General features: G+C 35.9%; 1 protein-coding gene across 7 annotated transcripts; it reads right to left on the minus strand.

Annotated features, from left to right (window-relative positions):
* Positions 1-480: 480 nt before the first annotated feature.
* On the minus strand, positions 481-22,211 carry LOC104595091 (phosphoglycerate kinase, cytosolic-like). 7 transcript variants are annotated; one of them, XM_010255673.3, is made up of 13 exons: positions 20,290-20,707; positions 20,146-20,186; positions 19,352-19,622; positions 18,689-19,026; positions 17,299-17,584; positions 16,712-16,779; positions 15,126-15,377; positions 13,907-13,982; positions 9,518-9,594; positions 9,396-9,445; positions 2,593-2,677; positions 1,407-1,505; positions 687-1,039 (listed from the first exon to the last, which is right to left on the minus strand). In XM_010255673.3, the coding sequence occupies exons 1-13, from the start codon at positions 20,453-20,455 to the stop codon at positions 821-823; spliced, it is 2,028 nt and encodes a 675-aa protein (XP_010253975.1). In that variant the 5' UTR covers positions 20,456-20,707; the 3' UTR covers positions 687-820. The 7 variants fall into 7 exon arrangements, with proteins under 7 accessions (XP_019052974.1, XP_010253975.1, XP_088755046.1 ...); XM_019197429.2 differs by lacking the exon at positions 1,407-1,505 and having other exon boundaries at positions 481-1,039; XM_088898920.1 differs by lacking the exons at positions 20,146-20,186; positions 20,290-20,707 and adding an exon at positions 21,627-22,211.
* Between the last annotated feature and the right edge of the window lie 554 nt (positions 22,212-22,765).

A 22,765-nucleotide genomic window follows, 5' to 3' on the forward strand; every position in this document is an offset into this window, starting at 1 on the left:
TTATAATATTATATATGTATATAATGCATATGTATTTATATATAATATATAGAAAATATGTGACATATATTAAAAATATATATCAGTCAGTTTGGTTAACTACCGGTTTTTTTCTAGGTTAACCAAAAATCGAACTGGTCCTTCGGTTTTTCAAAAATACTGAACCGATCAGTCCAGTTAACCACATTTTCCAGTTCGGTTTTCTCAGTTTGGTTCGGTTATTCGGTTTTTTATGAACACCCCTAGTACCAGGTTTCAAATATGTGTTTGGCAGTGCATTTTTCTTCACATTTTATGTTATGTTTATTGCTGTGAGATATGCATTGTAGATGTGCAGAGACATTTAAACACTACATTACCATTATGGATATCCCATAGAGAAACCCCAGATGCCAATTAGCATGTTAAAACCAAGATTCAAACTTGAAAAGCATTTTGAAAAAGCAACTTTAGAAACTTCAGAGGCTCTCACTGTCACTATGTGATCAAAGGTAAAATTGTGAACATGTAAAATTTCTTTTCAGTGTTACCACAGATCATCATCATCATCGCCTTATCCCAAGTATATGGGGTTGACTACATGAATCCTGTTTTTGCCATTCCATTCTGTTTAATGTAATATCCATTGTGTAATACAATTTGGATGTTCATACCAGCTGGCTTGGAGAAGTATGTACATCCTGCAATTGTTTAGCATAATTAAATGGCTCTCCATATTGATCTTGAGATGTATGAAGCACATCCTTGTTAGAACCACTGTAAGATACCATGATCACCTCCAGTATTAACATCTGGATCTGCCAACTAAAATAGCGCAGCATCAATCAACTTTTGAAATCATTAATCTGTACATGGGATCTCCGCGGTCGATGACATGTCGTTCCCAATCTGACCAAACACCAAAGGGGTTCTCCTCTAACCATCCTCCTTGACCAACCTTCATATCATCTTCTACAATGGCAAGTTTACCCTTGCCATAAATCAGAAACTGTTCTTTCATTCTCAATGCAACTGCTTCTATGTCCGATTGCAAAAACACCTACAGATTCCAGCATAATTATTTGATACCTCCAAGAAGCCATGCTATGCTTGTGTAAAATACAAAGTAGGATATAACATGAGTACTGTAGAATTTACACGCTCCCTTAGATCCACTGATTGGATTAGGGAAATAGCCCCCATCTTGGAGTTACTACCAAATGGCACTACTCTTTTGACCCAAGTCATATGATAATTGCAACATTTCAAACATAACAGAAAGGTAAATGGAGAACAGAGTAGACATTCTGTGCTATTATGATCACCTCAAGTTCACCAATACAGTGACCAAGACTCCTGTATCAAGACTTGGGAAAGAGTTAATGCAAGAGGAGATTAAAAGCATGCTTGCACTTGGAGGAAAGTACCTTTCCGTTAGACACAAGTAGATCTGCTATTGCTTCAATAAGTGACCTCTGTAACATTCTCCATCTGTGTTCTGGTTTGTTGAAATCAGGGTTTGGGCACTAAATGCAGAACTTTAATTTCGGTCAAATAATCATACCAGCTACTGAACAAAACATAACACATAAATTTTCTATGGGAAAAACAATATAACTGCCTGCCAACAAAAACATTGTAAGACGAGTGTCTCTACATATGATGGTTTAGAAAGATGTGAAAAGTTCAGAAAAAGAAAATCACCCTTGTCAGGCTCATGGAGGAATATAGGAAAAAGGTTAGAACTTAGAAGTGATGCTAGGGTGAGCTAATTGGTCATTAAACAAAGGTTTTACTAGAATGGATAGATAGCATAAGAAAAACTGCAAGTTTGAATTCAGGAAGTAACCTCATAATTTAAAAGAATGGAATTAGAATTGAGACCAAGAATTAAAGACCATGAACCAGTTATTCAGGTAACAACTGAAAACTCCAAACCTTTTCTTCAAACAAGCATAGAAAACACTCAAAACAAGTGCAAAGATTTACAAGAAATCACAGCATTGGCATGCAATAGTATTTCAACATAGTTTCCATTTGATTCAGAAAGTGTATTTGAAGATGGAAGTTATGCCTTACCAAGACGGAAAAAAAAAAACTAGCTAGTTAGCATAGACGTGTGATTATGGAGTGAATAAATATTTCCTCTTTATATACTTTTAATGGACAGTATGGCTACATCATATATGACACCAGACAGACAAAGTAATAAAACCTATCCAATTAGCATAAATATGCAATTGTCTAGATTAAGATAGTTTGGTCATGTGCAGAGAAAACCATCTACAACACCAATAAGAATTAATAAGTAACCTATGACAAGTTAAGGGGGCTAGAAGAGCTAGGTGCAGACCAACAAGGACATAGGCTGAAGTAGTAGGAAATGATTTAAGAGCCCATAATTTATCAATTGATATGGCACTGAACAGAATAGAATGGCAGAACACAATTCATGTAGCTGGCCCAATATAGTTAGGACAAAGCTAGATAACGACAGTGATGATCAATGAATTTGTAAGACCATATTTGCAAGTTACAGTGAACAGTCTGCAGCTGATATAAGGAGAAAAAAGAAAACGAAAAGAAAAAATAGACACAGATATGTTTCTATACCTGTACTGAAGCAAGAATCAATTTCCCAGGGTAGCTTGAAACAATGGAGCGAAATGTGGATGTTGCATTTGTTGCAATAAAATATCTACAATAAATAAAAGCCAAATCAGATAAGCTGTCATAATTACTCCATCCAACAAATACTTCCTCTTTTTGGTTTTTCTTTGTTCCGTAATGTTTGTCCAGCACAGAACTAAATGTCGTAATTAACCACGTCAAATTATGAAGTTTTCCTACACTGCAGCACAAAAATTATGGGAGCACACTGGAAACAAATAAATCTTTCTATACTATCTATAAAAGTACGAATAGATGTGGTTGGCTTCTGAAATTTTCACTAGACTAAAATACCCCATCTCTAAGGTTTGAATAAGAGAAGGAGCAATGGTAAATATGTAATTTTGTTTTCTCATTTAATGCTTATAAGGAAATGACTTCTTTCTCATTTAATATTTATTACAAAAAAGACACAAAACTCCATTCTTTTTGTTCATAATTGTAAAACAAGTCAATGGCAAGAATGTTATGTAACATTCCCATTTAATGCTTGTTAGGGAAAATACACAAAAATCCCTCTTTTTGTTCAATAATTGGAAAACAAACCATGGTAATTGCTGAAACCTCCCTTGAAGTTTGGTAATTGAAATCACCTCTCCTAAACTTCTTGACACAATTGCAAGTAGACCCCCTTTGTAAAATTCTCTAACAAGGCACATGAAAATGTCCAAAATACCCATGTAATTATTATTGAGGCTGGTTGGTACATAGAAAACAATATTATTATCCAGAAGAGAAAGTGAAGAGAAGAAAGAAGGGAGAAGGAAGAGGAGAAAAGAGACATTTGTGAGCAAAAACTCAATGTTGGCGGCGCCAGCTTTTTTGGTATTTATATTAGGGCGACCATAACATAATATAAAAGAGGGGGAATTACAATAGTACCCCTGTGATACTGAACAGAAATAAAACAAAAGACAAACAGCCTTTTAGCACTCCCCCTCAAGTTGGGACATAGATGCCAATCATGCCCAACTTGTCACATAGATCATTATGCCGCAAGTGATGTATCCCTTTTGTGAAGATGTCCTCAAGTTGATCTTTAGACCTGACATAGGGGGTGCACACCTTCCCTTTGACAACCTTTTCTCTAATAAAATGCTTGTCTACCTCAATGTGCTTGGTTTTATCATGCAATACTGGGTTAGCAGCAATGTTTATGGCTGCCTTGTTATCAGAATATAAAGTCATAGGTCCATCAATTGTAAATCCCATCTCACTCAACAAATTTTTTAACCACATTATTTCAACCACTCCATGAGACATTGCTCTATATTCAGCTCCAGCACTAGACCTAGCCACCACATTAGGAGTAGGAATAGGAACACTGTTAATGGAAGAGAGGAATGCCCAAAAGGAAGGTGAAATGTTTTCATAGGAAACAAAATGGGAAATGGGGTGCTTAGTGGTGCAAGACCTAACACCCTTCCGGTGAGCAATAGGAAGGTCAAGATCATCAGCATTGGAGGTATCAATAGCAGTAGGGTTAGAAATATCAATGGGAACTAAGGTACCTGGCTGAGTAGGATCCATCCCCGAAGAATTTGATGGCATTGGTGGTACAGCTTCTAGATGCTCCACAGCTCTTGAACTTGGTTGGCCTTTGTGACAGCGACAAAAAACATGAGAGGAGGATCAGGAAGAGGATGGAGCTGAATTTGAGGCAGAGGAGGAAGCTGAACCTATTTTTCCTCATGCCTACACTCCCCCTAAGGAGAAACAGGAAAGAAATGTTCACTCTCAAAAAAGGAGACATCCATAGAAACATAATATTTTCGAGAGACGAGATCAAAGCACCGGTACCCCTTCTGAGTGAAAGGGTACCCCAAGAAGATGCAAGGAATAGCATGAGGATCCAATTTCCCACGAGTGGGTGACAAGTTTTGAACAAAACAACGACAACCAAACACACGGAGAGGAATAGACAAAAGAGGAGAAAAGAGAGATCTGTGAGCAAAACTCAGTGTTGGCGGTGCCAGCTTTTTTGGTATCTATATTAGGGCGACCATAACATAATATAAAAGAGGGGGAATTACAAGAGTACCCATGTGATACAAAATAAAAATAAAACAAAAGACAAACAGCCAAGCAGCCTTTTAACAAATATAAATGTTATGAACAAAAAAAAAGAGAGTTTAAAGTTGCAATTTTACCTTTAAGCAATTGATATGAAGGGCAAATTTGAAAAATACATCAATTCCGAGAAAGAGATTAGGAGGAATTGGGGTAGTGATTGATATGAAGAAAAAATTTGGAAAATAAACATTTTGTTCAAAAGTAACTACATTGGTATTTTGGACACTTTTTGTGCTTTTTGTTAGAAGATTCTAACAGAGAGTCTACTTGTAACTGTGTCAAAAAGTTCATGGGAGGTGGTTGCATTTACCAAACTTTAGGGGGGTTCAGCAATGATCAAAAATTTTACGAGAGGTTTTAGCAATTTACCCTTTCATTTATTTAAATTTAAAAAAGAAATAAACTGAAAGTACATCTTATGTTCTCAATAGACAATGTTGGGCCACATTAACCACCATGAAGAGATTTCCAACTTGCAAATGGATGAGTAATTTATTCTTTAACTATTTTCTTGTTTTTTTTAAATATTTTTAACCTATTTTCATTGGTTCAGTGCTTTATTATTAAGGTAGCAGATGGTTTTCTCTTCTTTATTCCAACCATATGGTGGGTTGATTTTTCATTTCCATTACCTTAAAGCTCACATTGTTGGATGGCAAGATATCTACAAGAGTAAGTGATATTTTTAGCAATGGAGTGCTTTATTATTAAGGTAGCAGATGGTTTTCTCTTCTTTATTCCAACCATATGGTGGGTTGATTTTTCATTTCCATTACCTTAAAGCTCACATTGTTGGATGGCAAGATATCTGCAAGAGTAAGTGATATTTTTAGCAATGGAGTGCTTTATTATTAAGGTAGCAGATGGTTTTCTCTTCTTTATTCCAACCATATGGTGGGTTGATTTTTCATTTCCATTACCTTAAAGCTCACATTGTTGGATGGCAAGATATCTGCAAGAGTAAGTGATATTTTTAGCAATGGTGTTGAAGTTGGATTTATCATATAGAAGTTAATTCTTGCAAAGGTAATGAGAATTCAAATGAAAATCTAATGAAGGTAACTGATAAAAATTATTAATTTTATTAATGAACCATAATAAATAAGAATAATAAGAATTTATTAATTCTCGTTACCTTTGCAAGAATTTTATTTGGACATATCTTTATATTAATAAACCATAATAAATGTGATAAATAAGAATAATTTTTATAGATGTAGAAATATAAAAAATTGCAGAAAGAAATTGGAAATATATTATATACTATTTTTTAGGATTAAAAATATATAATATATATGATGTAAAAAAATAATAATATAAGGCTTAAGGGGCCAGATTTGACAGCTGGCCTACTCCACATAAATTCAAATTTTAATTTGTTCTAGTTATGGGGGGAGTTAAGCAACCACCCCACGTATGAAGAGTGGGGAGGTTGCTCTAACCTCCCTACCCATAACTACCTCCTCTATATAAGAGAGAGAGGATAGCAAAAATGGGTGGCAGATAAGGAGAAGGGAGAAGAGAAAGAAAAAAAAAAAAAGAGGAGAGAAGAGAGAGGAAGAGAAGAAATAGAGGAGGGAACTTGTAGTCCTATTGATTGAGGTGATTAAGGATAAGTGCACATAGGTATAGATCCTATCTTTTTCTTCTATCCCTTTAAATTTTATCTATTTCAATCCTTATCTTCTCTCTCTCTCTCTCTCTCTCTCTCTCTCTATATATATATATATAAAACTCAAAATCTTATTTCAATCTATATATATCTGGTGGATTCTATCCACCACAAAAAATGTGGTAAAACAGAAAAGAGACTAATACTTAGGAACTAACCATTGTTATGTTTGGTGGACCTATCCAGCTCAAAAGAACTTTCAATGGATTAATCCAATATTATAATAGATAAAAAAAAAATCAATTGATAAATCTTTAGGTCTCATTGTCAGTGGATCTTATCCACTTAAAAAGGGGACAAATGTATTGTTGTGGCAGCTTATATTGCCACCTGTAAATGGCAAACCCCTAAAATGCCAAGAAGGGTTGCTTGATAAATCTTTGGGTCCCACTGTCAATGGATCTTATCCACTTAAAAAGGGGACAAATGTATTGTTGTGGCAGCTTATATTGTCACTTGTAAATGGCAAACCCCTAAAATGCCAAGAAGGGTTGCTTGACAAATCTTTGGGTCCCACTGTAGTGGATCTTATCCACTTAAAATAAAAAGGGGACAAATGTGTTGGTTTGCTACCTGTAGCAACACATGTTGCCACTTGTTATTGACAAATTTTTGGGACCCACTGTTTTCAGTTTGCTGCCAACTGTTACAAAGGGACCCATTGTCATATGATGTGGATTTTATCCACCTTTACCACCTAAATAAAAACTAAAATGGTTAAGACTCAACACGTGGATCCTATCCACATTAGTTATAAATAAATAAATATATATATAATATAAATAGATAAATAAAATATAATCTGACCCCCACTATTGACAGTTGTGAATTATCATGAGTTAGTGGGTTCCACTATCAAATCAATATAGTGGGTCCCACTTGTCGGTGGGGCCCACTGTCAAAATATTTAAGTTTAAAACATTAAAGTGGGCCACGCCCACTATCAAATCAACCTAGTGGGTCCCACTTGTCAGCGGGGCCCACTATTAAAATATTTAAGTTTAAAACATTAAAGTGGGCCACACCCACTATCAAATCAACTTAGTGGGTCCCACCTATCAGTGGGGCCCATTGCTAAAATATTTAAGTTTAAAACATTAAAGTGGGCCACACCCACTATCAAATCAACCTAGTGGGTCCCACCTGTTAGCGAGGCACGCTGTTAAAATATTTCAATTTAAAACATTAAAGTGGGTCACACCCACTATCAAATCAACCTAGTAGGTCCCACCTGTCAACAGAACCCACTGTTAAAACATTTGAGCATAAAATGTCAAAGTGGGCTATCACTATTAAGTCATCATAGTGGCCCCACATATCAGCGGGGCCCACTATTAAAATATTCAAGTTTAAAACATTAAGGTGGGCTACACCCATTAGCAAGTCATCATAGTGGGGCTCACTGTTAAAATATTTAAATGTAAAATATCAAATTAGGTCACATCCACTATCAGATTAGTATAGTGGGTCCCATTTATTTGTAGGGCCTACTATTAAAATATTAAAGTGGGCCATGCCCACTACCAAATCAGTATAGTGGGTCCCACTTCTTACCAATTAACGGGACTCACTGTTAAGATGTGTAAGTTTAAAATGCATTAATACCCAATGGTGTATGGGTCTTATGGCCTAACTACCAATTGTGGGGCTCGCTCATGGGTATAACCCACTAAGAATCCAAGCTGATGGGACTGCTTATACCTGCTATTGGGTTTAACCCTTACAAAGTAGCTCTTTCACACAAAATCAAAATCAAAGGGTATTTCCTCTGAGGAATACAATTAAGGGGTTTTAGCAGACATAGTGTATACTTATACACCCTGAATAGGGAAACCCTAATTCTACTCAAGTTCTTTTTTTGTGAATTATGATCAAAATAACTATCACCATCACAAAATTTGTCGTGTGCAAAGCACGTATACAAATACTAGTATGAACAAATGAAAACACACATTGATAACTATCTTCTTAAAATGTGGAGTTTTCCAAAGAGGAAACCTCTGTGGGATTGTCAATAGAATTCAGTGGAGAAAAAGAGAAAAACATAAGATGGTAAATAGTGAGTGAAAATGATTATCATGACCAATTTATGCAAGAAACAAATGGTAATGAACATGAAGTATATAAAAGGCTAAGACTAGATGATAGAGGTCATTCACAAGCTTTCAAAATATTCAAGTGGCAGAACAAGAATCAAAATAAAAGCTCACAAGCCTTGATTTGGTGGTGTGATGATGAAGCATGGCCAACATGGGTGCTTCCAATGGAGCCTTGATGGGGTGTGAATGGATTAAATGGACAACCAGTGCTAGTTTCTCTTTTGTTTAAGGTTTGTATTTAAGTAAGGGAGATTTCAGGGTTAATCTCTATTATCTTCTCTTGCCTTTGTTTATGTAGTTAGGGTATTTTAGAAGTTTCAATTAAGGGTACATGACCAGCACCTATAGAAGATCTTCAAATAAAAAATTAAAGCAGTTTTTTGGAAAGAATGAGGATGTATCCAATTTTTTGAACATATGAAGCTTTTCTCTTCTAGAATTGAATCCCTAGTGTGAGGCTTTCTTCTTCTGCAACCCTAATCTCCCTAGACTACAGAACTTGTCCTTTATCTTAGCCTCTCCTACTACCCTGTAAGTCCTAACCTGAACCAGTAGTCCTTTAAGATACCCTAGCCCTACTCTCAGCCTATAAATTTCCAAACCCTAATTCCTAGAAAATTTCAACCTTTGACACTAATTCCTGAAACCTTGTCATCATTAGTACCCTTATTTCCTCCAAAGGTTCTGCATCACAAGACTGCCTACAAATAAATGGATTAAGAATAATAGATACTAAAGTGGTCTTTTGGCTTTGGAAAAGCATATAGACATCAGCATGATCAACATATTATTGTATAGGCAACAAATTAAATAATTCCTCTTACTAGTATATTGAGTTTTTCGAAGGACCAAGGTTATCAAGTAAAATTGATAATCGGGATTTTATGGGCAATGGCACTCACACGTTCTTCAGGCCATATGTACGAACAGAGTTGAGACAACGCCTTACAAGCTGCACAATGTTGAAAGCAAACATAATTGAGTGATATAAACCAGGAACTAAGAGCAAAAGAAGAAAGCATACCTTATCATTGATTTCCAGACCAAGATAATTGAATTGTTTCTGTTTTCTAGCCATGCCCAAGATAAATAGACCATTTCCTGTATTAATTACAATTTGTTAGAATTTAATAAGTAATTGCATTCTAAGAAGGGGAGGCATGAAAATAAGATATACACATGTAAAACTGAAACCAAATCCTTCTAATAGTTGCTGAGAAGGTACCCAGAAAAAATACTGAAATGCTCAGTCATGTAGAAAGACTCAAGGAAGAAAATCCAATATAATTAATTCAACTGAGCTTGGGTCTTCCTTAGACATTGACCATCCAAAGAGCTGTAAGTAACAAAAGCCTTTTTCAATGCAAAGACTTGGGCATTACGGTTATGGATGAATTGTAAAACTAGTTGAACCTTAAGTATTATAAGTTGAAACAAAAAATGATTAAGGGTCCATTTGGTTCATGGGAATAGGGGTCTGGAATTGGAATCAGAATGGCTCATTCTGATTCCAGCCGTTTGGTTGGGAAGAATCAGAATCTGATTCTCATTCCTGGCGGAATGGCATTCCCCGATTTGAGGGAATGGCCATTTCCACCCTCCCCCCCGGGAATGAGAATCCCATTCCACTACAGAAAACAGGTTTCTTTTTCCAGTGGACAATGACCGCTGGCATAGCCTACTAGACTGCCAGCACATAACTATGCCAGTGGACATGACTGCCAGTAAAGTTGTTGGTTTCCAAATCTCACCGACAGTCGTGACCACTGGCATAAATAGACTTGAATGCCAGTAAAATTGTTAAATGCAATCTAAATTTAACCTATGCTGGCGGTCATAGATTATGAGGTGAGATTATTGTCAAGTTTGGATCAGGTAGGCACACAAGATGAGCACACTGAATAAGCACTTGGGAAATTTTGTGACACCTGTCCCATAAAATACCCTCAGCCCACCCTTGAAATGATTTAAATAAAATTCTAAGACATGTCAGAATATTTATTGAGTGCTTATTGAATGTGCTCACAATGGTGTGCCTATTGAATCTACTCTCATTATTGTCGCAGTCCTTGACCGCCAGGATAGATCAACTTCAATTAAAAAAATATTATCTTTTTCCTCTCTATTGTTTCCTGTCAAGCATTCATCACATCTAATCCCGATTAAATGAATGTAAAGAAATTATTTTCAAAACAGTGTTTCATTTCTGTAAAAAAAAAAAACACTGCTATACAATTAAATATTAATGAACATATAGGGAATATGTTATCAAGAACCAGTAATGGCAATTAATTCCAAAGTCCTAAATAAATAAATAAATACAAGAATATGCAAATATAAATTCTAAAAGAAATTAAGTGTTTCAAAAAGCCTATTAGCTTAATTGGTTAGATATCTTGTTATTTAAAATGGTTATCTCCTTTTACACTCAAGTGGTACCTAGATTGAACTGTTTAAACTCTAAATATCGTATGTATACAGGGTAGTGCTGATATGTTCCAAGGCTGGACTGGTGAGAAATCAGAGGGAAAACTGAAAAAAAAAATGATAATTTTGAGAGTTTTAGTTCAATGTTTGGTTTTTGTAGGGCTAATGGCTGGTTTACAGAAGGCAGATGAGGGATTTTCTAGGGTAATATGCTTGATTGGAAAACTAATTTAGTACTAAGCGGAAATTTCTACATGGAGAAAATAAAAATTCAATATCTTAAAGATTGAAATGAAATTTATTTAAAATGTTTCAAATGAGCGTTTGGAGGGGTTCTTAGATGGCTTGCCACAAAAAGATTACAGTTCCTGAAAATAGAAACTTTTTGAAAACTAGGGTTTTTGTGGCAATTTTTGAAAACTGGTTTAATGGGATGAACAGGAACCTAGAATATCAGGAGTCACTTACTAAACCTGATTTTCACCGAGGTTTTGATAAGGATGATTTAGAGAAAATATTCTCCCTCTAGAGAATGTGCGTGAATGTAGAGAATTGAAGAGTATTGAAAGAAAGCTTACAAGATCAATTTAGTCCTTTATCTAATGTTGAATGATGGCTAGTAGCCAAGGAAACCCAGGCCCTTCGGGGATAGGAGGGGTGCTGAGAGATAGAGAGAGCAACATCCTAGCTTTGTTTTCAGGCCCTGTGGGAATAGGAGACTCAAATAGAACAGAGATCTTAGCGGCTGTACAAGGCATCCAGATTGCTGAACAGTTAGGAGTTCAACACTTGATAGTTGAAGGAGACTCTAAAATTGTTGTGGGATGGTTGACAAAGCCAGCTTCAGCTATGTGGTGATATAGAGATTTATTGAGGAAAGTCAATTAGCTCACAAGAAATATGACAGTTACCTCTCTTTGGGTAGAAAGATCAGCAAATTCCTTAGTGGATGGACTAGCTAAGCAAGGGGTTTCAAGGGATCATTTGTTTTGGGCTGCTATGTAATTTTATTTCTGCTTATCCGGTTCTTAATTGATGTAATACTTTGTTAGAAGAGGTAACAGCTCGTGCCTCTTCATGGATTTCCTGTATTGCCTTATATTCTGATTTAATAAATTATTTTCATTCATCAAAAAAAAATGTTGAATGATGGCTGTTGACTTCTTTTTCTCAAGTCATCAATGACTAAGGCGGTTGAACTACTAAAAAAACTTGAAAAATAAGACAATGAGTGAAAGAAGAAAAACTTAGGAATCACTCATGGGGTTCCTAGAATCGCTTTAGGCTTTGGGAATCACTTTAAAAAAAGTCATACAAGCAAAAAAAAAACTCCAAAATTCGTTTAGTTTGTGAAGCTCCAAAATTCATTTGCCAGGTTTGTGTAACTTCGCACATACATACACACATATAGACTCTCTAGTCAGCCAAACTCTCAAACTAAGAGATTCAAAATGATGATTCTGACACTCATACTCCAATTAAAAAACTAAATGATTTCTCAACTACCTAAATAACGACTTTAATCTTAAACACAACTAAATCATTACTAGATAAATCATACTAATAGGCTAGACCCCACACAACATTGTAAAACAACCAAAACACCAATGCTATCTAACAAAGTAACAATATAAAAATATAAAAAATTCAGAAAAGTCCAATCTTCACTCTTTAGCTCTTGCATTGTACAACTTAGAATCAAATTCAAGGTTAATTCACCAAAAATATAGCAACAAGCCAGGTGAGGCACACCTGGGTTCAGGCAAGCTGCACCCCACAAAGAGTCTCACTTGTAAGACTAAAACAGTCATCATCTTAAATTTTCTTCCGCCAGTGGCCAGTTGTTTTTTACTAGTCCTAATAAATTTAGCTCTTTTTCGTACACTAGAACTTGGGTGCACAATACATGAGGTCAGCATAGAGTGACCCCAAGACATACTTCAGTGTTTGCAAATGTCATTGAATAAGAAAATAAAGAAAGAAGATGATAGATTCTTCAATGTGCAATCACTGCCTTTAGGCACATTCCTTGGTCAATATGGATGCACCCAGGACAGAAAATGTAAGCACATTAGCACACCCATGCATGATGATAACCATATGATGACACTACAACCAACAAATTTTCATCTAGCTTGCTCAGATGAAACTTATCACAATCATAAACCCATCAGCACTCGTCAGCAACAGAAAAAAGAATTGAAGCAACATACAATGGCAGTGCAGCTTGTAAGAATTAGGGTCTTCAATATGCATTCATTGCCTTCAAGCACATTCTTTTGTTGAAAAGATGTACCTCAACACAGAAAAATGCAGGTACTAGCATGCCCATGCATAACAAAATGCAGATGCATACACTAAAACCCATGGTTTTTCATCCAGCTTCCACAGATTCACCTTAGTGTAGTGGTGAATGCATCAGAACTCATCGGCAATAACAAGCAGTGCAGTTTATAAGAAACCTTACATAGTTTCAAGAGACCATTGACCAATACAACATGGTATATTTCTAGCCTTGGAATAACAAGTGCAAGATTAAGTTCCTGATTTGTCATCCAAGGGTTCTCCATTTTCCATCATGAATCATATTATTGTTGATTATGATTATGATGATGGTGTGTGTGTGTGTGTGTTGTAATACGTATTTAATACAAGTTCAAAAATCTGTAAGTATAAAACCTTTTATTTTTCTTGTTTCATGGAATAATTGAATGTATGCTCAAATTTTACTGTACATTTAACAACATATAGAAAATGAAATCTATACACCACAGTATATTTTTGTTTATTAAAATAGATGCATAAACTTTCAGAATTAGAAACTACTAGTCCATCTATGTCTGAGCTATGAAATGATGTATCCATGGCATTTGTTTTCATCCTATCTGTCAATTTAGTACTGCTTGTTTCATACTGAAATTTACTACTATATAAAAATAGAAACCATTGAATTCAAGGTGGCAACCAACAATAGGGGGGGACAAACCACTTCCAATATCAACTATCAAAGGTTGAGTTGGATCATAGAGGATAGTATCCCAGTCAATATCAAAAGGGTATGCCTGCAAAAAAAAATAAAGAAAAACTGTGAAGTTATGGATTATCAACCAAATCAAAGAACTTCAAATCAGGGGCGGAACCAGGATTTTTTCCCTTTTTTCTTTTTTTTTTTTTTTGGGGGGGGTGGGGTGGGGGGCAAAACCTAACATACATTGGGAGGGGGTGCAAATATACATGGATGGGACCAACCCATGGGAGAGGGAGAAATATACATTGAGTGAAGAAATCATATATGTGGAGATTTTGAGGCATGGGGTGGGGGATGGGCATGGCTCTCCCCCAGGTCCCCCCGCCCCCTGCTTCAAATGGATGATTATCTCTAACATAACAATATGAAAGAAATTAAATTTAGATGTTAGAAATATTCATTCCATTGCAGTAGAAACTTGAATGTTCTTGAATTATTCACAATTTAAAAGATGCTTTTTTTACTATAGTACTTCCAAAAATAGATCTAGACATCTAGAAAGAGCATTTATGTAATAGTTATGAATAAATAAAAATAAAGTGCATTGTGAAAATAAATAATGATCTAGACTATTCCCTACTTCCTGCTGTTTTACATGCTGGATTTCCAAAGAGATCTGGAAGCCAACCCGTCTTTGGACCATCTGATCCAAAGTTTTACCACTGTTTACAGATCAAGCTTGTTCAGAGAGATCAAAGGATTATGATCACTTCGACCAGGTTTTCCCCAAGAGATCTGGAAGTCAACCTGTCTTGGGACCATCTGATTCAAAATTTTACCACTATTTTAAAGATCAAGTTTGTTCAGAGTGATTGGAGGATTATGATCAGTTTGATCAGGTTTTCTCTGAGATAACCATGTGCTAAGATCCATTGATTATGGGTCAGAATTCCTTTGGCTGCACACTATGTGCATCAGGAATCATGAGGATTGTTAACTCCAGTTCTATGGTTCTGATTTGGCTACGATTTCAGAGGCAAACAAATCCCATTTCCATTGTCGGCAAATTATGTGATGCCAAAAGATGTACCAAAACACAGAATTTGGAGATTCACAGAATTAACAATTTCAATTCCACTACCAGATACAAATCCACTGTAATTCAAAAGCAGGCTTTTTTTAGAGCAATTCTTTCTTATATGCAGAACCTCATAGTATAATAAATTAATAAACATACCCTATCTAAAGCTGTGACTCCAGGAAGCTTTCTTCCCTTAAGAAATTCCCATACAACTGAAGCATTTTCAATAATATTGTAAAGTGAAGGACATCTTGATGTTTTCATAATTATGTTGCATGCTGCATTCCCAACAACAGACACACTGCAGACATCTTTACCAAGTTCTGTAAGCATCATTGCCAACTTAGAAGCTCCATGTGTATCCTCTTCTGAGGTCTGGAATTTTACTGGACCAATCCACAAAATTTTCTGAAAGCACATCAAGTGCAGGTACTATTGTCAGGTCTAAGCATGGCAATGAATGTTCCAAAGGAAGCCCTTAGAAAGAAAAGTCATTATAAAAATTATAAAGACAGTAACAACAGAAGTTAATAATAAATTCTCAATTATTCATAGTTAATCTCTTGATCCAAGCCCACTAAGTTCATATTATACATAGCAGACACAATATAGGCAGCTAACTTGTTAGAAAAACATAAACCCAAATGCAATGATAGCTATGCAAAGCAGAAAATAGAATGCTGTAGGTTATCTCCTATATGTGGATTATACTCATCTGTAGATTACAGGTTGAATAGAAAACCACCATAATTGATTAAGCTATGGCATACAAAACTTTAAAAGTGACTTGGTGAGTAAAACATGACAACGGTTCTAGCCAATAGCATTTACAAGAAAGGTATGCCTTAATTTCTCTTAATACGCATCAGCACATTTAGCCAGAATTTCAGGAATATTTTCAACTCCTATTAATACTAAGCCAGGTTATAGAGAAAGAACCAGTGCTGGTGACATAACTGATAGGGTATTTATCCTTTACAGTCAAATAGAGCAGGTTAATATTATTCATCCTTCTCTTTGATAAAACATAGAAATAGAAGTTATGACACCCCAATACCCAAACTTATGCTCAGCCCATCCATATCTACACCATATGACATTGACACAGACAGCATATTTTGTGCAGATACTTATAGAATCTAAGCTTCTAGTTTTTATCATACTATATTCTGCTTAACTCAATAACTTCTACTAATTTGTTCATTTGTTTTATCAATGGAAGTCTATTCAAATTGTACATGCACCAGTTACCCTAGCCAACCACCTAACATTGCAGCAAAATGATGTCAAGCCACAACAGATTTCTTCCATGAAGCATTCTAGCATGTAGAGTGTTCTACCATATGCATAGGTATTACATGTAATATACAGAACATCATGAAGAGGACTTAACACGAGTTTGCTAAATGAAAATGAGAAACCAATTGAAAACCACCAGCATAACTGATTTGACACAAACAAATAGGTTGCACATTGACAATGTAGTAACATTGAACTACAAAGTACAAACTCAAAATTATATACAAAACAACATATTATAACCACCATTTTACAACAAAAAGTTAATATAACCAATACTAATCAATTAAATATTCAACAAACTGAACATATGCTTCAATTAATCCATTAAGAAACATTGACTACGTAGAAAAACAAAATCAAATGAAGAATGAAGAACTAGTTTCAATTAATAGTAATTGTAACAGTCCCTATTTAAATGTTAATGGATAATCTTACCACACCTTGCACTTTGAAAGTAAACAGGCAATTTCATCCAGTGAAACTGGCCCTAGACCAACAGGTGACCAACCTAAAAGAATGAACAATAAAAAAAACAAGCACAATTAGAAAATAATCTTGTTTCAACAATACAATGAGAAACATAAAGCCCCATATATACATATTAGATGAGAGTAATAATCATGTCAGGATCCACCTACACATATCAACCATGAATTTACTTATTTCAAGGAAAAAGAAACAAGTTAAGAACATAATGAGATAGGTTCACTACTAACACCATCTTCAGTAAAAGATTAGTCATTCATAGTTATAAGAATTAAATTAAATAAGTTTTAACTATACAAAAATAAAGTTACATTATCAATGTTTAGAAGGCCGATATTTATCTAACAATGAGATAATGTGTGAAATTTGGAGATTTGGTCTGAGATAAAGTAATAAATTTCCTCATATTGATTACCTGCTTTGTAAAAGAATCATGTGTTTCTTGAACGATTATACTATCTGACCATCAATTGCAGATATGTAACACCAACATGAAGAACCTCAAGAAATCATGCAGCAAGCAGGACAGATTAGCACTTACCTTCAGGGATCCCATGGGCAGGAAATAGGTCCAAATGCTTTGGAAAACTACCACTGCTGCACCAAAAATCTTTTGGTACTAAAACTGGTATATTCCTAGTTTGTGCAAGCTGAATTATCTTCAAGGAATCTTTAGTTGTACTTCTTTCAACCAAATTCAAAGGAACAGGCTGTCCTAATGCATGCATTATTTGGAAAGCCATCAAACCAACAAAAACCAAGCCATCACATATTGAAGCTAAAAAATGCAACGCAGGTGCTTTGTCAAGGATATTTCCACCTCCAATCTGTATAAAGTTTGCAATAACTTTTGTCAGATCCAGGAATTAGTAACCTTTTCAGCATAGTACAGAACATGTGCAAAAAATATATAGCTCCCATATGACAAAATAAAGGTGAAGCTGCTCACCCAGTGTTAGCAGTTGACTTATTGGCAGTATTTTGGTATTTACTTTATGTTTTTTTATGTTGTGTAATTAGTCCTTTTTGTCCTGTCCTTAGTTAAGTGCCCCATACTTAATCAGGGGCATAATGGTCATCGTAATTAATTTTTAAGTAATCTATAAATATCAGCTGACTGGGACAGGAGAAGCTAATTGATCCCAATAGGCCTTTTGTTCTTTCTCTCCTTTCTCTTCTTCTTCTTCTTCTTCTTTTCTTAGTGCTCTTTATTCTCTGCTGTTTTCCTGCTGGTTTCTCTATTTTCTGGGCATGATATCACCCAGCAGCTAGTAATTGAAACATTTTAAGGAAGAATTAAAACACTTCACAAGCTGATTAATTCTAGTTTGTAATGACCATTGGGTCTGGTTCTTCACAACAATAAGGCATTATCTCCTTGGTTCTTTTGGTTTAAGCCCCCTTTGGCTTCCATGACTATATAAGACTAGCACTAGACCTTTCTAAACTATTGCTGAACACAAAATGTCAAGATGTAGATCAATCAAATTGGGATTACACAATTTACATGATTTCAGGCCATGGGGCATCAACTGCTATATCTGAGCTTCAAACAGATATTAGTTGAGGAAATATAAGAATTCATACCTTACTATGCAACTAAGAGATGAAGTTCAGAAACACTTTGATTGCTGTCAAACCTTTTCTCATAGGGAAGCCAAAGAAGGAAAAAAAGAAAAGGAATAGTGACAAGAGGATTGTTGCAAGGTGTAAACTTAAGTAACCCAAAAGTTCATAGAGAAACCTAAAAGCCTAAAGGCAACAATTCAAAAGACAGATTATAGTGTGTTAATAAGAATTAAAAGAAAAAACACTTGTGTTGCTTATGTTTATTAAGAAAAAATGGGCTTTTATGTCAATTAAAGTGTCCAAAATCTTCATAGCTTAAATGAAATAAAAAGGTAACAAGTGAAATGGCTGTAAGTGCATACTATCGCAACATTTGGTGTTTCTTTGGACATTGTGGCCTCTATTAGTCGAAATAGATCCTTTTCAAATTGGAAACCAGCAACAGAAGCAGCGCAAAAGCGAGTAACACCAACATTTGAGGCAAGGATCTTATGAGATTGTGAGAAAGCATCATTGACAAAGATATCAACTCCTGATGATAGTTTTTCAGCAAACACAAAACAATTGGCAAGTTCTTCTCTGAACTTGGAGAGATTCTCAAAAAGAAGAATATCTGCCTCATCTTGGACTCTAGACTGCATGTAACCAGAAATGCAATTTGTTGGTACCACTTTGAGTTGGAGAAGTGATGACAAATAGTCTGAAAACAAAAGCACATTAAGAAATGAGCAGAAATGTCCAATCCATAAAATGAGTTGAAGTTCAAGTGGAACACACACACACATATTCCCATTTTCCCTATTGATAAAATAACATTTAAACTTTTCCTTTAACATAATATTTAGCCAATTGGATCCAATAAACAACACAAATCTACCCATAAATAAGTAAATTTTGGCAGTAGGATCCTCCAGTCACAAATGGCTTTTAAATCAAATACCAGGATTGAAGCCAAGCTCATCATCAAATATTTAGATGGATAATTCAGCAAGATTGATTTAAATAGAATACCATAGAGTAAATACCTGCAACAGACTTTGCTGAGAGAAACATTGGATTATTTGGACTGTTCCAGTTACTGACTAGTAAAACTTTCGCACCGGCATCATATAAGTACTTGATAGTAAAAAGGGCTTCGTTGACTGATGATATCTTAAGGTCCAGTGGTTCCCCAAGAAGAAGGGTAGAATCAAAGCGGACTAATACAACCTTTCCAGAAAGCTTTTCTTTGGGATACTCCCTAAGAGTTAGGACATGTGGAATGGTATCAAGTTGTCCTCCATCACATATGTTTTCCTAGAGTCAATCATGGCATAGAAAAAATAAAGGATGTCATAATCCTATAAGAAAACAATAAATGAAATTAAGGGGTATCTGGATTGCCAATTTAATACGACTTTGGTAGCCAAAAATCCATAAGCAATACAACGAGTAAATTTCACAACAGAAATAAACATCTAACCATCTGAGGAAACCAAGTTCTCACAACTATCTCTAGTTGGCTATAGAAATCCTACTCTGTTGTAACACCCCCCCCCCCGGTCTAAGGGTCATGCACTCATGCCATCTGCCAAAGCATGACTGTAGTAGTCATTTTATCTAAAACAATTTTGAAATATTTTTCGTATGAAGAATAAGGGAAAAGTTTGAATGATGAGCCAGTATTAATTATCCATCAGGGAACAGAAGCCCGGCTCAAATGTTTCATGAAGCGTAGGATCAAAACACAACCCACTATTCACAAGTCACAACTAGCATTAACCAAAACGAGAATACTCCTAGAGTCAAGACAACAAAAACCAGTGTGAGACGACAGTACCTCGGACCGAACTGAGAACTTCTCTATCAGTTCCCGAGTCCCTGCGAAAGCAGAAAACCCGACAACTAAGTAAAAGGAACTTGTTGATATAAAAAGAAAAATGTATCTATGGCTGTTACTATTGCAATGGTCAAAAATGGAAACCTTGAGAGAACGACCGAAGACCATGACGTCCATTCCACCCAGCATAATTTCCGTTATACAAGCGAGACCCATGTCGAAGCAATGTCAGTGGCTCGACAGAACGATCATAAAAGATTGAATTATGAAGAAAGAGAGCTCCCCGAAGAGGAACCAATAGCTGACTCATCTCTTTCTCTCTCTGTTACAGATGAGCTGCCTGCTAACATTCCCCTTATTCAAATTCAATCGAAAGAATTATCCCCTTTCAGTCTGTTATAGAAGACTATATTCTGGCACTTTGGAACTTCTCCATTAATATACAAATTTGAAGCACTGGAGGATGACAGCGGGAATGGAATTAAAAGGCACTTTGGAAGCAACAGTGGATCGCAGGATAAGAGATGCACTGAGAACTTCGGAACCTCACCTCAAGGTCCCCTCCTCAACTAGACAACTGACAACTTATGACCAAAACAAAAAAGACAAGTTAGGCCTATAAGCTATGTTTGGTGAATAGCTAGGCTGGTTCAGCTGCGCTCCGGATAGGCGGAAAAACCCAATCCAAGGTTTAGCTGAACGCTTTCGTTTAGCAGGCTGTACATGGGCCCGCACCTTTGACAGCGAGAAATAAGGGAGTTTGGATTTAGTGGACCCTTAGGTTCACGGGGCGCGTGAACCCTCCAATAGGAGGCGTGCACGTCGATTACTTTGAACTAACGTTAATTTCTATCCGTCTGGTTCAATCGGACGCTAAAAGACAAAAAAATAAAAAATCTCATTTTGAACTTTCCCTCCCATTCTCCCATTTCCGAGCCTAACCCTGTCCAGTGAGAAGACCATCGGCGATTGCCAAAAGAAACCAACCGGTGGTAAGTATTCTTTGGTTTTTTTTTTTTTTTGAATGCTTCTGAACCCAGCGGTACCTTGAACTCGAAACTCAAACCTATCGAAGCTGGCGGTACCTCAACCTCAACCTATCAAAAGAAAGAAGTTCCAAAAACAGAGCACAAATGCCATGAGCCTCCATCTTGCCTGGGGAAACATTAGGTTCACGAACCCATATCCAACATTACTGATACCAGCAAAGACAACGGATGGCACACAAAATTATAACAGAAATGAAAATTAAATGGTTAACAAAGACAGAGCACAAATCGCCGTCGCCAATCTGCTCGTTGCAGTGTATGCAATGGTTGTCTAGCATGTTCAAAAGCAACGCCTGACTGCACCACATCCCAAATCCCAAGCCCCGAAAAAGAAAAACATAACCCAGATGGAAAAACAAAACAAAAATAATTGTAATCGAATTAAAATAGTAATCACAAGGAAAGATCATAGAGCACTTGGGAGCAAAGCACCTGTACTTGTTGGGTATGTTCTTAATCATCACAGTGTTTCTGGTATCTCTGCAATCCGAGTCCACAATCACGTTCTCATTGATCATGAAATGAGCATCCGAGTTCTTCTGTCCGCCCTTCCATGGCCGATTCTTCGGTTGCTTCGTTGCTGTCGCAGAATTATTGCTACTTTTGTTGATGTAGTTAATTTTATTGCTGCTGCTCTTCCTAGCGCTCCTCCCCGATGACCCATTGCAGTCTCCCTCTCCTTCAATCCCATTTCCAACAGCATTTAGAGACAACGAACCCATGGAAACAGCTACAGCTGCTTCCGCTCCATAATTTGATCTTGGATCGTTATTCCAGGTAGCATTCACCCCGGTAATACCCGTCGTCTTATTCGGGTATTGAGTTCGAGAGGGATGCATTAGAGAAGAATTGAGGTTGAGCAACCAGACAATCCAAGTGCCCTGGATGCCTTGAGATTCTAGTTTCGTCCATGGCGGTTACGGCTCCTTCACTTGCCGCACGAGGAAATCAGGAAGGAGAAAAAATCATTCGTCTCTCAACCCTCCTTCCTTTTTTCCCTTTTCCCTCTGGAAATGTATCATTTCAGTCGTGCTTATCGGTCTGATATGCCACTATAGTGATCTGTATCGTATAAAATCGACCGATCCAAAACTCATCGATACAGAAGCGTATCGAACCTCGGCTTGACAACTTCAATATAAAAAAGTTTACGACTGGCACGACTAAAACCCAATACCACATCTTAGCGCCGATTAGGGATCCATCTTTAGCCACTGAGACATTATTTCTTCATGTCAATAATCGGAATAAATTAACTTCTGTTATTAATATTTATATAAAATCTCAACAATTCCAATTACAAATTAAAAAGAATATTATTTTAAATTAATATTTTATAAACCAATAGAATAAATAATCTACCAAATCCATATTTATATCAAAAGTTGATTTTTAACTTAAATAAATTTTAAAATGTTAATAATAGAATAATTATTTTAATACTTAAAATTTACTAATTTACAAATGATATATATCTCAAATTTTTTTATAAATTATTAATTAATATTTTAATTTGCATTAAATAACCATGTATTTATTATTTACAAAAATAAAAATATTATTTATAAAAT

Source organism: Nelumbo nucifera, chromosome 2 (assembly GCF_055504915.1).
Source record: "Nelumbo nucifera cultivar China Antique chromosome 2, China Antique-T2T, whole genome shotgun sequence".
Lineage (NCBI taxonomy): Eukaryota > Viridiplantae > Streptophyta > Magnoliopsida > Proteales > Nelumbonaceae > Nelumbo > Nelumbo nucifera.